This window comes from Catharus ustulatus, chromosome 7 (genome assembly GCF_009819885.2).
Source record: "Catharus ustulatus isolate bCatUst1 chromosome 7, bCatUst1.pri.v2, whole genome shotgun sequence".
In the NCBI taxonomy this organism is placed as follows: domain Eukaryota; kingdom Metazoa; phylum Chordata; class Aves; order Passeriformes; family Turdidae; genus Catharus; species Catharus ustulatus.
The window spans coordinates 34013333-34027673 of NC_046227.1; the positions used below are offsets into that span (position 1 = coordinate 34013333).

At 40.1% G+C, this 14341-nt stretch overlaps 1 protein-coding gene across 1 annotated transcript in view; it reads right to left on the minus strand.

Annotated features, from left to right (window-relative positions):
* LOC116999052 (von Willebrand factor D and EGF domain-containing protein-like) overlaps positions 1-14341 on the minus strand; it is a 159994-nt gene that overhangs the window by 25844 nt on the left and 119809 nt on the right. Inside the window, exons 21-22 of the mRNA XM_042779466.1 lie at positions 7838-8677; positions 176-271 (exon numbers count right to left, since the gene is read on the minus strand). Coding sequence (XP_042635400.1) covers positions 176-271; positions 7838-8677 — 936 coding nt within the window. The remainder of the gene's footprint in view (positions 1-175; positions 272-7837; positions 8678-14341) is intronic.

Here is a 14341-nt window from a genome sequence, read left to right on the forward strand (position 1 = left end):
ACTGTATTATTCAACGTGTTATCCTTTGTATTCAATAATCATTTGAAGGGGAAATATAGGAAAAAAATAAAGAAAAAAATGAGATTTTTGGTTTTTATTTTGGTATTTTTTTTTCTTGTAATTTTCTGCTAATTGAAACATGTAATGAAGAAAGCCTGGGTGAGTTGATACCTACTGGTTTCACATCGAGGCCCCACAAATCCATAAGCACAGGAACAGGTGTTGGGAGGCAGACAAGTTCCTCCATGCTCACACGGCGGCTCACACTGCGCTGCAAGAGTGAAACAGGGGGAAAAAAAATTACAGTTCAGACGTTACATTCTCTGTGGTTACCAGCACAGCACAGATTATTTCTTTCCCCATCCCATTTTATTAATCCAGTGAGTAATTTGGCTGAGGAAAGCACTGCAGGATAGCAGCAGGCATCACATTAGCAATACAGCACTAATGAGCAGCTGTATAAAGTCTGCGAGGGAATGGTTTTAACACAATCATATTTAACTTCTGAGCATGCACTTTTTAAAGTACATATTTTGAGGGATAGTGATGGATGAAGTACAACTGCAGTTACAACTCAAGATCTTTCCCATCCCTCTCTACAAGTTTGCCTTGTGGATGGTCAGGAAGCCTTAACAGGTGTCAGAACTCACAATAAGGCAGAAAATAAGTGGTTTTTTTTCTTAGAGAAAAGAGTTATGTGTGGATTTTTCACCAAAATGGCAAACATTTAAGCAAAAAAGTTAATATTTAATGAGTAGCATGAGCTCTGCAGACAAAGCAGCAAATTAGACAAAGATTTCTTGACTTATTGCAGTATGCAATGTAATTCTGTGGAAGAAAGAGGATGAGTGTGGAAAGGACTGCAGCTATTTGTTGAAGGCATGCTTCTTTTTCAAATGTTGATAATTTTGAATCTAAAAACTTGACTGTACAGAGAGTCTGGAAATTTTAGACCCTTAAACCTAAGACCTAAGGCAAGTACCTGAAAATTATGTTTGCTATCCTCTAAAATAAGAGGTAATGGCAAACTCAAAAGAGGAGGAGGAAGAGCACTGAAGGGACAGCATGATGACTGGAGGGACAAAATCATCTCAGAAGGGACAGGGTGACCACTGACACTCAAAGGAGAAGCTCTGTGGCAGGAGCAGAACAAGAAATGTGTGTCAGAGACACCTCATACTCTGGGGAAAAAAAAAAAAAAAGCACCTCACATAGCAGAATGAAAAATATCTTCCCTTGTGTGTGGGAAGTGAATACAGAGAAAAATGTTGTACTTTGGCTCACTTCACTGGCAGAGTTTTGACTTTTATGAAGGATATGAAGCTAAGCAAGGTTATTCCAAGGAAAAAGCAAAATGAAGCTAACGAGACCTGAAACAAAGCATCTTTCATTTTAGGTGCTGTTACAAGGCAAGAGAACCTTAATGCACCACAGTTTGTTCTCAAAGGTGGGAGATGGGCTATGGAAATGGAAAGCTAAAGGAAGGACTAATTCTTGGGGAGCCACATAATTTAAATGCATTTATTGTTGAAGAGCTCCTCACCTCTTGTGATTGTCACCAAGCCATGGTGTATGAACTTTGACATACAAAAAAATAATGACAGCCCTCACTCATTTTCCAGTTGCATTAAAAAATACAAACTCCAAGAAGGTGCTTTTAAATAAACCATTTTGAAACAGATAGCATTGAAGAAATGTATTTGGTATTTAACAGTGAAATTTTCAATACTGCATTATATAACTTCATTATTTGACCTTCCTGAGAATAGAAAACTTACAAGCTGTATTTTAGATCCATACTGTATATGCTGAGAATGTCATTAAGCTAAATTTAATTTTTATTGGATGGGCTATAAGCTTTAGACATTTGCAAATCAACATGTGCTTAGCTGAAATTCCAAGTATGCATCTGTGAAAAAAAAAAAAAGGGATAAACCCAAATTATCTTTGTCTGGACGACTAAATAGATTAAGATAAGTTTAGATAAGGTGTTAGGAAGACATTATTAGCTCTGAAGATGATGAGGCTCTGGCACAGGTTGCCCAGAGCTGTGGCTTCCTTAGAAGTGCCCAAGGCCGGGTTGGATGGGGCTTGGAGCCACCTGGTCTAGTGATTTCTTTGCAATTAGAAATTAAAAGCAGGTAGAACTACTTAATAATGCCTGTGTGGAGGTAAAGGGGGTACAAACCCTGGTGAAAAATATACCACTCTTTTTAAAGTGCATTAAATGTGATTGCCTTTCCTGTAGGATGAGGGTTGCATGAAGCCTCCAGGTGCCCGAGTGCTGTGCCAAGCACGGTGACATTCAAGCATATTTTGCTTTATTTCAGCGTGGTTTGTGTGTAGCACTGAGAGCAAGTGTGTCCATGTGAATAAAACACTTTCCATCTGGCCTTTGCACATTCTGAGATGCATCTGAACTGTCAGAAAAGAACAGGGTATTTTGGATATTAAAACGTTTAGCTCTTATGGTGACATTTAATAGTAAGGAGTTTAAAACTGTTCTATTACTGGTGAATAGCAAAAGATAAAAACTGAACACTGTTCTCTGTGAGAGTAATATTCACTTAAAAGACATTTCCCACTGTAATAGAAATATACTGTTTATGTCAAATTCTTTTCCCAAACTTCTATCTTTCATCTTCTGAAATGAATATTTTTTTTTTCCATGAGCATTTGCTAAATTGTAGAAAGGTATTGCGGTGTTTTTATACTAAGCAGTTTTGGATAGGAAAAAATAACAGCAAAGAGGAAAACATTGCTGCAAATGGTCAATCTTGCTGTCAAGTGTTCGTATGTTTATGTTTACAATTTAAAATCTAGAGGTGAAAATGGAGAAGTGCATTATTGCTTTCTTTGAAAAGGCTTTTTGGGAAATATCCCCAAACTTCTGTTTTCCATTAAAATGAGATCATCCAGTTTTTATGTTTCTCAGCCATAACTTCAGGGGCACTCAGGAATATCAGATGCTGCGTTGTTTTCCCTCATTTTCCATAGCCTGATCAGCAAATGTCACCCAGGACAGAGTTATGGCTTGGCATCTCCACAGTGAGTAACTCCCTGGACCTGGGTCTGTGCACATAAAGCCAGGCTTGGAGCTGTGAGAACATTGCCTGCTTAGAATTTTACACAAAAGTCAGCTCAGGACAGACTTCACTGAAGGGAGCTTAGTCTACCTTGTTTTATTGTGCATTATTTATTTCCTTTCAAAGATACATTAACCTAACTTCCTTAATGTGCAGATGAAGTTTTAATGTGTTCAGCACAAGGGCGGGGTGAAAAAAGGGAAAAGACAGTTCCTAGGCTGCTGTTTGCTCTTTTGGAAAGCTGTGGACTGAAGCATTTCTTTTGCATGTAAGATACACAGATAAAGGAAATGAAGCATAGGATTAAAGCACATATTACTGAATTAAATTAACTTATTGCATATTTAAATAGTCCAGCAGTCTGGAACCCAGTTGTGAGAGAAATGTCCATCATAGCAACTGGAATATTAACCAGAGAAACTTGACTGAATAAAGTGGGAATACAAATGCAGACATCAGTGCTGGTTAGGTTTTACCAATGCGTTTTGTTTTGTGAAATGTCAGCTGAGTGCTCATCTGCAGCCAAAAAAACCCAAATAAAGTGGTAGGAATCGTTAAGAAAGGAGCAGAGCACAAAATGCCAGACTTCATTATGGCCTGTATCCATGGTGAACTACATCTTAAATACCATGGGCAGGTCTGATCCCTCAGCTCAGAAAAGCCTCTGTAAAAGTGGAAAAGATACAGAAAAAGCTACAAGAGTAAATAGAAAAAGTTATGGAAGAGCTTTTGTGCAATGAACAAGTTAATATATGAGGTCCTTGGAAAAAATATGAAAACTGTGAAATCAGATGTGACCTGGAGAGGGTGAACAGGATAAAGTTCCAAGGCATCACCTTGGTGTTTTGGGGCACTTCTGAGAAGCTGTTCTGGAGAAAATCCCTATATCATTCACACATATTGTCAGACAAATGGAAAATGGAGTTGGCAACTCTTGGAGATAGGGAAAGTTTGATATGGTAGATCTTTTTGGGTGTAAAGTGTAAAAAAAAAAAAAAAAAAGAGTGTGAGCTACCCAATTTTTTTCCTCATTTCATGCAGCTGTACGTGGTGGTGTCATAATGCTTTCCCAACTACCCCATCTCTCCTGTTATTTTGAAAATTAATTGGTTTGAAAAAATGGTTTTGTAATGTCAAGGCAATTCTGTGTCTTTAACTCTTGAGCAGAAAACATGACTCTCACTTCCCACTGCTCTAGACTTCCCTTTCTCTTAGGAACTACTGTACAAAGCCAATAAAATAATTTAGATTTTTACTGACTTCATCCTCTTAAGAATATTTTTCTAAAGTATTATACATTTATCTTTGACAGGAATGCTGAGACTCTTTTATTTTGAAATACTGGAAAGATACCAGTCCTTTTCTGTCAATCTAATCCTAAATGGTTTTAAATAATTGTCTGAATTTTATGAAATGGAGATTGACTTTTTAATGGTAGAGTTTTTAGTGACCAGACACTCCCAATCAAAGGTGCTTGGAGTCAGGGAAACCAAAAATAAAAGGGATGGCCAGAAATTTGGTTTAAATTCTTATGTTTGATCAATTTTCAGGTCTCTTAGAAAGAAGCCCAACAATGATAGTCAGAGCAGAATTTTTCATGAAGTTCAATCCTGTTATCAAATGGAAAGGGAGTGTTCCACCTTAGGGCACCCTAAGGAGCTCCAGGAGCACAGAGCTGCTCCCAGGCACTGCCATATGCACAGACCCTGGGGAATGAGCTGAGCCCAGGGAAATGACAGCATTTTCCCCTTTTCCTTGTCCAGTGACAAGTGATGACCTGTGCACCTTGGTAGAGTGGGTAACAGAGGCAGGATGACAAGGAACTGCTCTGGGGTGACAACCAACACTAACAATTATTTCAGTGTTAGCCCCCAAATGTTACAAATCACTGCAGTACATGTCCCACATCAGACAAAATGTCAGAAACACTCTGACATCAATCCTGTTGGGGCTCGTTCTGCAATATTACAGTGCTAGGTTTTCATTCCACTGGCACACAGAGCTGAAATGTGTAAAGCTCTGTTCTTGCTCTGACACTCTTGCAGTGCCCTTTGGCAGGTGGTTTGTGCTGTCCCAAAAACTGCTGGAAGGAGACTCTAACAATGCATTGGTTTTTACTGCATATATCCTTGGAAATGGCACTCAGAGTGAAAATTAGGTATTTAGCAATTTCCATCATCACCAGAGGAATGCTTGGCTAAGCTTACAAATACAGAGAACACCTTCTGCAAGAGAAAATGTGGGAGAATCCAGTGGACTACAACAGGCCTTTCCTCCTCTAATTGTTCTGTATTTTTGTATTGGTGATACTGACTGTCTCCAAAACACTGCTCTGAAATAAGCTTTTAAAGCTGGCCTGTTTGGCTGTGAAGTCTTAAAATTAGGCTACTAATAAAATATCTTCTTCCCTTTGTGCAGGAAGGGGAAAGAGCTGCAGAGCCTTGAGGAGCTGTTTCATCTCCCCTCACCTGCAGAGTACACAGCTGCTGGCAGAAGGAAAATAATCTGTAATTCTTATTACAGCAAAACAGGAGGAGCAAAAGCAGGGTTTGACCCTGACAGGCAACACAGATGTCACAGTGAAGGGAGAGATCCAAATGGAAACTGCTAAAATCATCTGAAAATATCTCAGTTTAGATGTCTGAATATGAGCCAAACACACTGACATTTAGCTGTGTTCCTCCAGGAGCATGTAGGAGGTTACACCTGAGGGTCCCCAGGGGTCTTTTCCATCCTGTGGTCCTGTGAGTCTGTCACCCCCAGCTCAGGTGATAAAGCAAAGGGAAAGGACTTCCAGCTGTGGGGCTTGTCCAGAGGGATAATAATATTAAAGATATAAAATGTGTTATGATATACTTTAGGACAGAAAGTAGTTTTCAGAATGCTGTTTGTGTTTTTTTCCTACTAGTCCTCCAAGCCTGGTTTTGAATCTGCACATTTGGAAAAAAAAAATTGTATTTTATCACAACAAACATACCACTTGGTAATGCACTTCTTATTTTAGATTATTTTCAGACATTCTTATTAAGCAAAGGTCACATCCCTCCAAGATCCAAAGGCATTACAACTTGCTATGAGCAAGCTGGTTCTTTTATCTCCTTGAATTTTGATATGAAATAAGATGTTGACTACTGTCAACAGTGTCTGAATCGCTTGACATTTTTTGTCACTTGCCAAGGATGTTATGTTGAAGCCTGGAGATTTTGCAAATGTTGGTCTCATCTAAGCTTTGATTTTTTTGCCCAATATTTCTCCTGTTCTCAGAGGGCACTACTGTCTTGAGGGGAGCTGGTGCAGTGTGAGCATTGCAAGGTGCTGATAGCTGAGGTTATGACAGGCCTTCATCCAAGAAATTACCCTCATTTTTCAACCTCATTTGTCATGATGAATTCCCTTCATCTGACATGGGAAGAGAAATCCATGGCTGGAGGCACAATGGGTGCTGTTCACAGCACTGGCTCTGCTCCAGGGTGCAGGTGTGCAGGGGGCTCAGGATGGAGGGGAAAAGGGAAGGGACAGGCTAATTATTGAGTCAGGTGCCATGGTCAGTGATAAGAGACAAAAAAAGGATGTTTGTGCACTGTGTCATCAGGCCCCAAGATGCAGAATGATGTTGGTAATAAAGTATTTAATCCTAAGGACTCTCCAGGGAGATTTTCAGTAATACCAGTAACTGAAGAAAACATCTCACAAGGAAAAGTCAGAGGCAAATTTACATTTTAAGGTAGATTTGTGTTTTAAGGACTATACTGATGGGTCTACTAAACACACAGCAGCCTGATGTCCATACTGTAAATATTCTTATATACATGGGCATGGTCTGTGAGGAGAGCCCTTTCTGTGGCCAGACTTGCTTTGTGCTTCCCAGTACCAGAACCTGCTTGCTGCTTTTCCACTCCAGGTATAAAACAGAAATTAAAGAAAGACTCCTTTGTGCCAAGTAACTCTAAATCCTTTAGGTGGGGTGTTTAAGAAATGTGCAAATAGGCAAAAAAAAAAAAAAATAAAGTGCCCAAGATTATAGTAATGTTTTCTTGTACATTTTGTGCTATATCTCCAACAGTGCTCACTGCTCTGTGCATGAAGGATGAGAGAGCAGATGAGAAAGAGAGGGGAATGAATGATACAAATAATTTTGCTTTGTGTGTTGGAAGACCAGTTAAAATATCAACTTATCAGAGGGATGTCACCAAAAGGAGTGATTAATGATAGCAAAGTCAAGGAATTCATTGCTTCAACAAAGTGCATAATCCTATTGTTTTATGCAGGGATTCTCAGGTGCCTAATAAATAACTCAGTATATTGTGAAAACCCTTCTGGTGCTATACATTTCAGACTACAAGTTCAGTTTCATATTTAAGATATTAGATAGATGTTTACAAGTAAGTTTTAAGATATTAGAAAAATTAGTTTTTCCTATAATGTGATGTACAGAGAAGTAGAATCAATTTTACTCTTTCTCACAGAAATTTTATATGGTTTTGAATGTGTTGACTTTAGTAGAATGAATATGGCATTAAGCAAGATCACAATCTGTCCCTGGTTTTAATAGATTAGATGGTATCAAATAAATATGTCATTTTTGTAAGCAGAAAGAGCTGTTTCAAAGTCATAGGTTTTATTTATTATTGTGAAATATAATTGGTTTTGAAAACAGAATGGTCCTGGCCACAAAAATCTCCAAATTGATAATAAAAAATAAATTTTACTTTAGAGAAGTATTAGACTTTAAAGAGGGTTTTCTCCCTTACCTTCACATGTGATTCCATCACCTCTGTATCCAGGGGGACAAGGACCACACTGAAACTCTCCATCTTCAGCTGGCTGGCACTGCACACCAGTGAAACACGGCAGGTCAGCACACAGCCCTTTGTGGTGCACCCCACGGATGGTTTTTGGCAGCTCCACACCCTCCCTGGCTCTGCTGAGCTCCCTCCTGGCTGATGAGGTGTGTGCTGGAACCCTTGTTCTGGGAGCAGAGCCTGCTGGAGCAGCAGCAGCACCCCGGGGTGCAGCACCAGGGGAAGGAGCCCAAGGAGATGCTCTGGGCTGCTCTGCTGGGAAACCCTGGGCTGCTGGATTCCTCAAAACTGCCTCCTGACCTGGCCATGTCCTGGGAGAATCACCATGCCTGGAATGGGTCTGGGGCCCTGCAGAGAATGAGCCTGCATTTGTGCTGGGATGAGGAGGAACAGTCTGTGCTGTAGTTTTTTTGTGCTGCTTGAAATGGAGAGGGGTCACACTGGCATCTGGGGCTTGGGGCTCTGGCTCCTCATGCACAAGGGGTGTGGGATTGTCACTTCTTTTCTCAGGAAAAGTTTGTTTCTCAGGTGCTGTGAGCTCCAGGTCGGGTTGTTTTTCTGGTGACGTCTGAGCTTGGAAATTCTTCCTTTCCATTGCAAGGGATGGAGTGTGAACGACTGTTGGGTTTCTTTCCAAAAGGAATGTAATATCTTGTCTTGGAATTTGGGGTTGGGAAAGAGGAGAAACTACTTTTCTTGATGTCTTAGCTACATCTTCTTGGTGAGAGCCTCTAGTATCTTCAATATTTCTTACAGGAAAATCCATGTGGCTTTGGAAAGATCTTGAAACTAGGGCAGAAGGAAGATACATATTAGCTAAGTTTGCTGCTCTAGAGTTGAAAGGAACCACCGTGAACCTTTGGGTTTGGAGCAAGAAACAGAACATCAATTCTAGAATAAAAGAGTTAATTTTCAAATATGCTAAGAGGAGATTTATGCCTACTGGCTTAGAAATTACATGGGTTTTTCTGCTGTGGGTGACACCAGCACTGCAGTGATGGCACTCAAAGGGTGGCATTCATTAACCTGATGAAATACAGGGAAGGTCAGGCATTATTTGAGTTGCAGCACTGGACTGACATGCAGGGGTTAAATTACAGCCAAGCTAAAACTTGCCATGCTGGTTTACTAATTTTGGTTTACACTAGTCTGTGAGATTTTGGTACTGTGCTCTTTTTTTTTTTTTTTTTTTTTTTTTTGGTGGTGAATCTTGCAGTTCTTGACCTCCTGAACCAACATTTACTCCTTATTACCTGCCTATATTGCAATGCTGGGAAATGCTCTGAGGGCATAACTCGGAGAGTTTGCACTGCAGCTCTTGGAGTCAAGGAGACAGAACATCACAGCTTGGCACTGACAGATGCTGGAGATGGAGAAACACTCAGTGTCAACCTGGCCCTTGGCAAGGCCGTGCCCTGCAGAGGCTCCAGTGCCACCACACCAGTGGGTGACTCTTCTGCAGCCCTGATGGCAAAGGGAAGTTTTAGGAAAGCTTTTAAAGGAGACAAATGGAAGAGCTTTGTTGGTGCTGGGTACAGCTGGTTTGTTACCGTCACCCGCGTGTCCCAGAGCCAGCCACCTTTTCAGCTGTGTGAGGAGGGATGATAGATGGGCAGAGGGGACTCTGTGAAGGGCCTTGAAAGTGGAGACGAGTAGTTTGAATCAATACTTTCAGGAAGATTAATGGCCATCTGCTGACGCTAATGAATGGAAGAGGCTATTTTTAACCGGTTCTGGCACACTCACTCTGCAGGATATGGAATATATTGGATCCTGAACAAAAACCCTCACTTGGTTCTGGGGTTAACTCCACGCAGGATGCACTGTTTTCTTTTAAATATAAATATTAATCACTTTCTAAAAACTCCCATTGATGGAGATCTTAACCATAGTTAGCAAGGAAGGAGATTCGGAGGCTTGGCAAGGGTCAGATGAAAGTTAGGGCATTGACTGGACCAAAGCAAATCCTGGCAGCCAAAGGAGTGTTTATTTGGCTGATAAATAGTGTCATTCTGCTGGCAGCTGATGAGTTTCTATTGCCCTGAAGCACAATGTTTTGAAGATTTACAATGGTGCTGGATCGAGCTGTGGCCATCAGCAGGTAAATACATGGTATTTAGTGGAGCAGAAGGCAAATGCATGGATTTCAGTATCCAAAGTAAGGCTGGTGAAGGATGAGGGACACAGAATGGAAGAAGAGAGATGATGAAGCAGGAGGGCATCAGCAAAGAAAGAGGATGTGAGGATAGGAGAAGTCAAAGGATTTAAAAAAATGAATGAGTGAGAGAAAGATGAAAGAAATATCTCCACAGAAAATTATCAGTAATAGATGATCATTATAGCCCTTAGAAAATTTGATTCAGAGACCAGAAATCAACAGGAATGACAGTGAAGGGCTGAATGACCTCTCTGATAAATTTCCAAAATGAGCCCTGATTATAGCTTTGAGCACTTCTCACTGTGTCATAATTAAATGGGTTTTCCTCCCAATTAAATTTGAGTAACTAGTAAGGGGATCAAACTGACTACCTGAGAAAGGGAAATATTTTATTTCTTTACCAGATAGTTCAAATAAACCTCATCTTCCCCTGTAAGGGGGAACATATTTTTTGTAAATACTTCTGTGATGAGGTAATTATTTTTTAATCTCAAATACTACCACTGAAGAATAGTGGCACATTTTTGTTGGTTATTCATAATGATATATACTGATAAAAGTCCCTCAGCCACTCTGTAGAGGTGGCTTTTTAAACTTTCTAAGATGTTGGTGTCATTCAAGAGTGTCAACCAGAGTGTCCTCTCAGCTTTCATTGTTTCAGATTTTTGCTTATATTAATAGGTGCAATTTAGCTCACATAAGAACATGACAGATTTTTTCTGGAATACCTGGAACTTTCTTTTTGCAGCCTTCCAAGAATCTAAATAATCTAAAACAAAGAAAGCAAACCAAAAGAATGCAGATTCAGCTGTCAGTAGTCAGCAGTTTTCTCAAATCCTGCATTACTTCAATTTATTTTCCTTGCTGTTGATCAATATCTTCAAATGTATAACCCATTATCAATGCAAACTGTGAATGTGTGAATCTGTTTTTCCCTGCTATGCTAGCATATGAATTCGTATTGGACTGGGTGAAATCACCAAAAAAACTCAACAAGGTGAAGTGCTCAAGGTTATACGATGGAACAAACCCGTGCCTTCACTACCTCTCAGTATTTCTGCCCATGCTGAGGGGAAATGGGCAGCAGTGGAATAATTGAGTTTATTTTTCACAGAAGTAGATAAGAGACTGAGATGCTGCTGCTCTGCTCCAGCTGTGCATGGCAGGACCTCTGCTCTTATTGATGGATGTCCCACTGGGAGCAGGGCATCATTCCTGTGTGGATCAGGCCCCAAAAGACAGATTCCTGTCTGGGGACAATTAGAGCAAGGGTGACAGAGAGCAAATTTCTGAGACACAGGTTTAACATCCCTCATCTGACTGGACACCAGGACATTTTCCATCCATGAGGTGCAGGATTCCCCAGCCTGTGAGCCTCCAGCCTCTGCCTCTCCCAGGGTCCCACACCAAGCTCACAAATCAGAGCTGTCACAACCAGTCCCTGGTTCTCCATCAGGGTTTTGCTAAGGCACAGCAGATCTGCAGTTGGAGAGGACTGAGATCATTCTGAAGGGAATAAAAATGGCTACTTAAACTGGTGAAATCAGCCATTCACAGAGAAGGTACTTGACATCTCTTAAACTCAGAGTGAGATATCAACATCATGAAAAGAAAAGAAATCCAATATATTTTTTCTCTTCTGAGTTTATGGTTTATTTTGTTGGAGTTTTTTTTTTACATTTACAGTCTTTCAGAAAAAGATCAGATCCAGACTTGAATTAAGAGAAGCCATGTCCCCTTCTGACCCCAGCTATTTCTGCTCCCAGTGAAGCAGCACACATTTCACACCCTGCCTAGCACAGGGTGCACCAGGCTGGTTACCAATATTCCTTGGTGCTGTTCTCCCACACCTTTGCTGGGCTTAGACTTACACACCTCCACACTGTTCTTCCCAAGCCTTGGAGACAGGCCCATCCTGACCAAAACTGGCAGCTGACACTTCAAACACTGCTTAAGCTGCCTGCAGGTATCAGTATTTATCACCTTTCCATTGCCATGCTTCTCTTTGCAGCTATTAGAGTTAGAAACTTTCCTTTTGGGTTTTAAATATTAGTGTAACTTTTTATTTATGGAATGACTTGAGCATCACCATGTAATCTCAGGTGCTTCTCTCTCTTTTAATCTAATAAAATGCCCCAAACCAGTTCACTCTCAGGTGGAGGCTGCTTCCTTCTTAAACTCCTCTGGCTGTGGCCACTTCTCTCTGCCACTTCAGAGGATTATGGGCACCTTTAATTCTGCTCGAGTTACAACTCCCTCAGAATTCTGTGAGCAGCTTAAGGATTCATTATTAACACAATTCAATAAATTTACAATTTGTGTAGTTTTAGAGCTATTAACATTTAGTAGTACCTGCTGTCCAGCCCATTTCTCATTCAGAAGAATGTTGGCAGAGAAATGCTCTTTTGACATATTACACTGCATGGGTCATCATTTAAAATTTGAAACATCTACCAGCACATAAATCTTATTTAAAATGTCAAGAGAGAACAGAAAAATTACACTGGTCTAAGAAGTCTTGTTACCAGAGTGCTGAGGCTATTCCCATTTCTCTCAGTATGTTTCCATGTTAATATTTTTTCTTTATTTACTGAGTGAGAAACAGGAAACAAGAGCAGCTGTCAATAGGATGCTCCAGGGAAATTCTGGTTTTTTTAAAAGTTCTTAGTTTTTTCTTTTATATTGTTATGTTCTGGCGTTACTTTCTTCTCTACTCAGAGCATGTTTAATTCTTAAATCTCTTGTTTTGCCATCCAGACATACCCTAATGTCTCCCCTCCCCTAAATATTCAGTAATATAGTTTTGATTCTCTCTTCCTTCCTCTTAGGCACCCAGAATTTCCCCACATTAGATGCTGGGTGGAATTCCCAGTCACCAAATCCCTTCTCCTACAGTCACAAGCAGTAACTCCCTGAATAAATTCCTCACCACATTTTAGTGAAATACTGCTTCAACCTCCCAAGTTTTACAAAGAGCTACTTCCAGGATTATTTTTGTAGCAACAAAAGCATTTCAAAGGCTCATTGTGATTGGGATATTGATGTAAATTTAAATAGGAGCTTAATTTTTGACCTAATGATCCTTTAGGTATTTTTTTTATGTAAAAAAGTGGAAAATCAAATGTGTTGTAAAGCTGGTGTGCCTCGTGTGCCTCCACACAGCTCAGCACAGAGCAAAGCAGTCACAGGACTGTCTATCCATCAGTGCAGGAGTATTCAGCCCTTGTGCTCTCAAACCACCACTTCTGTGATGGGTAAATTTACTCACTTGATGCTTTAATGATGAAATTAAAAGGTGAACATCTAGTTCACCGTCCCTGAGCTCTTTCAGCCTGATAGAAAATGAGATTGTGTCGCTGATGTTGCTGTCTGGTGAGCAATTTTCTTCCCCTTCACCTACCAAAATCATGAGCAACAGGGAATAGTCTGTGGACTCTGCATCACCCAGCCACTTCTGATCAGAACAACTCCTCTGCCTCAGACTCTGTTTGCCAATGTGGCTGCAGCTGCACATACACAATTCTCTAACACCATTCAAAATTTGCAAGGCAGATTTGTCTTGTGTCAATGAAGCACAAAATCATTCTGTTCTAACACAACACTTTTGGGGAGGAGAAAACCTGGGGTCTTCAGTCAGCTCACTAAAACCTTGTTTATGAGTCTTTGTGTGTTCAGAGTAAGTGATTCCCACAAATGGAAGGGGGTCTAAACTCTGCTATCAAGGAGGTCTGTTCCACTTCTGGGATGTTGAAAACCTATGTGAGTATACAAGAAAATATTACCTGAGTGTGAGGTAGGCAGTTTGCTTTTGTCACATTAAAGATCATTTATAATTTTTGCACCACTGTGCAGTTCATTTGCTTCAAGGTTTTCAGAACAATATAATTGACATCTCAATTCATTAACTGCTGTCTTTAAAGAAAATGGGGATTCTGAAATGGCTGGCCAGGAAAGAAACAGTTCATGAAGACACAAATGATATTATTGATTACTTGACAAAGTCTTCAATCTTATCTAAGATATGTCAACAAATACATAAGGATTATCCCTTTCATACTGAACAAATAAAAACATTTGTTAGAAGGATTTTGCTAAGGTACAGCTCTTTTTTATAGGGAACATTTTTCTATTTGTAAAAAATAGAAAGCATTGTGATTTAGAATTTAAGAAACCAAAAAACCTTTCATGACTTACAAGAGATTGTGAAGATTAATTAAAGAGTAATTATGAAGATTATATGACAGAAAAGACCGAGAAGAACAAAGAGTTGGGGCACTAGTACTGCCTTAGTTTAT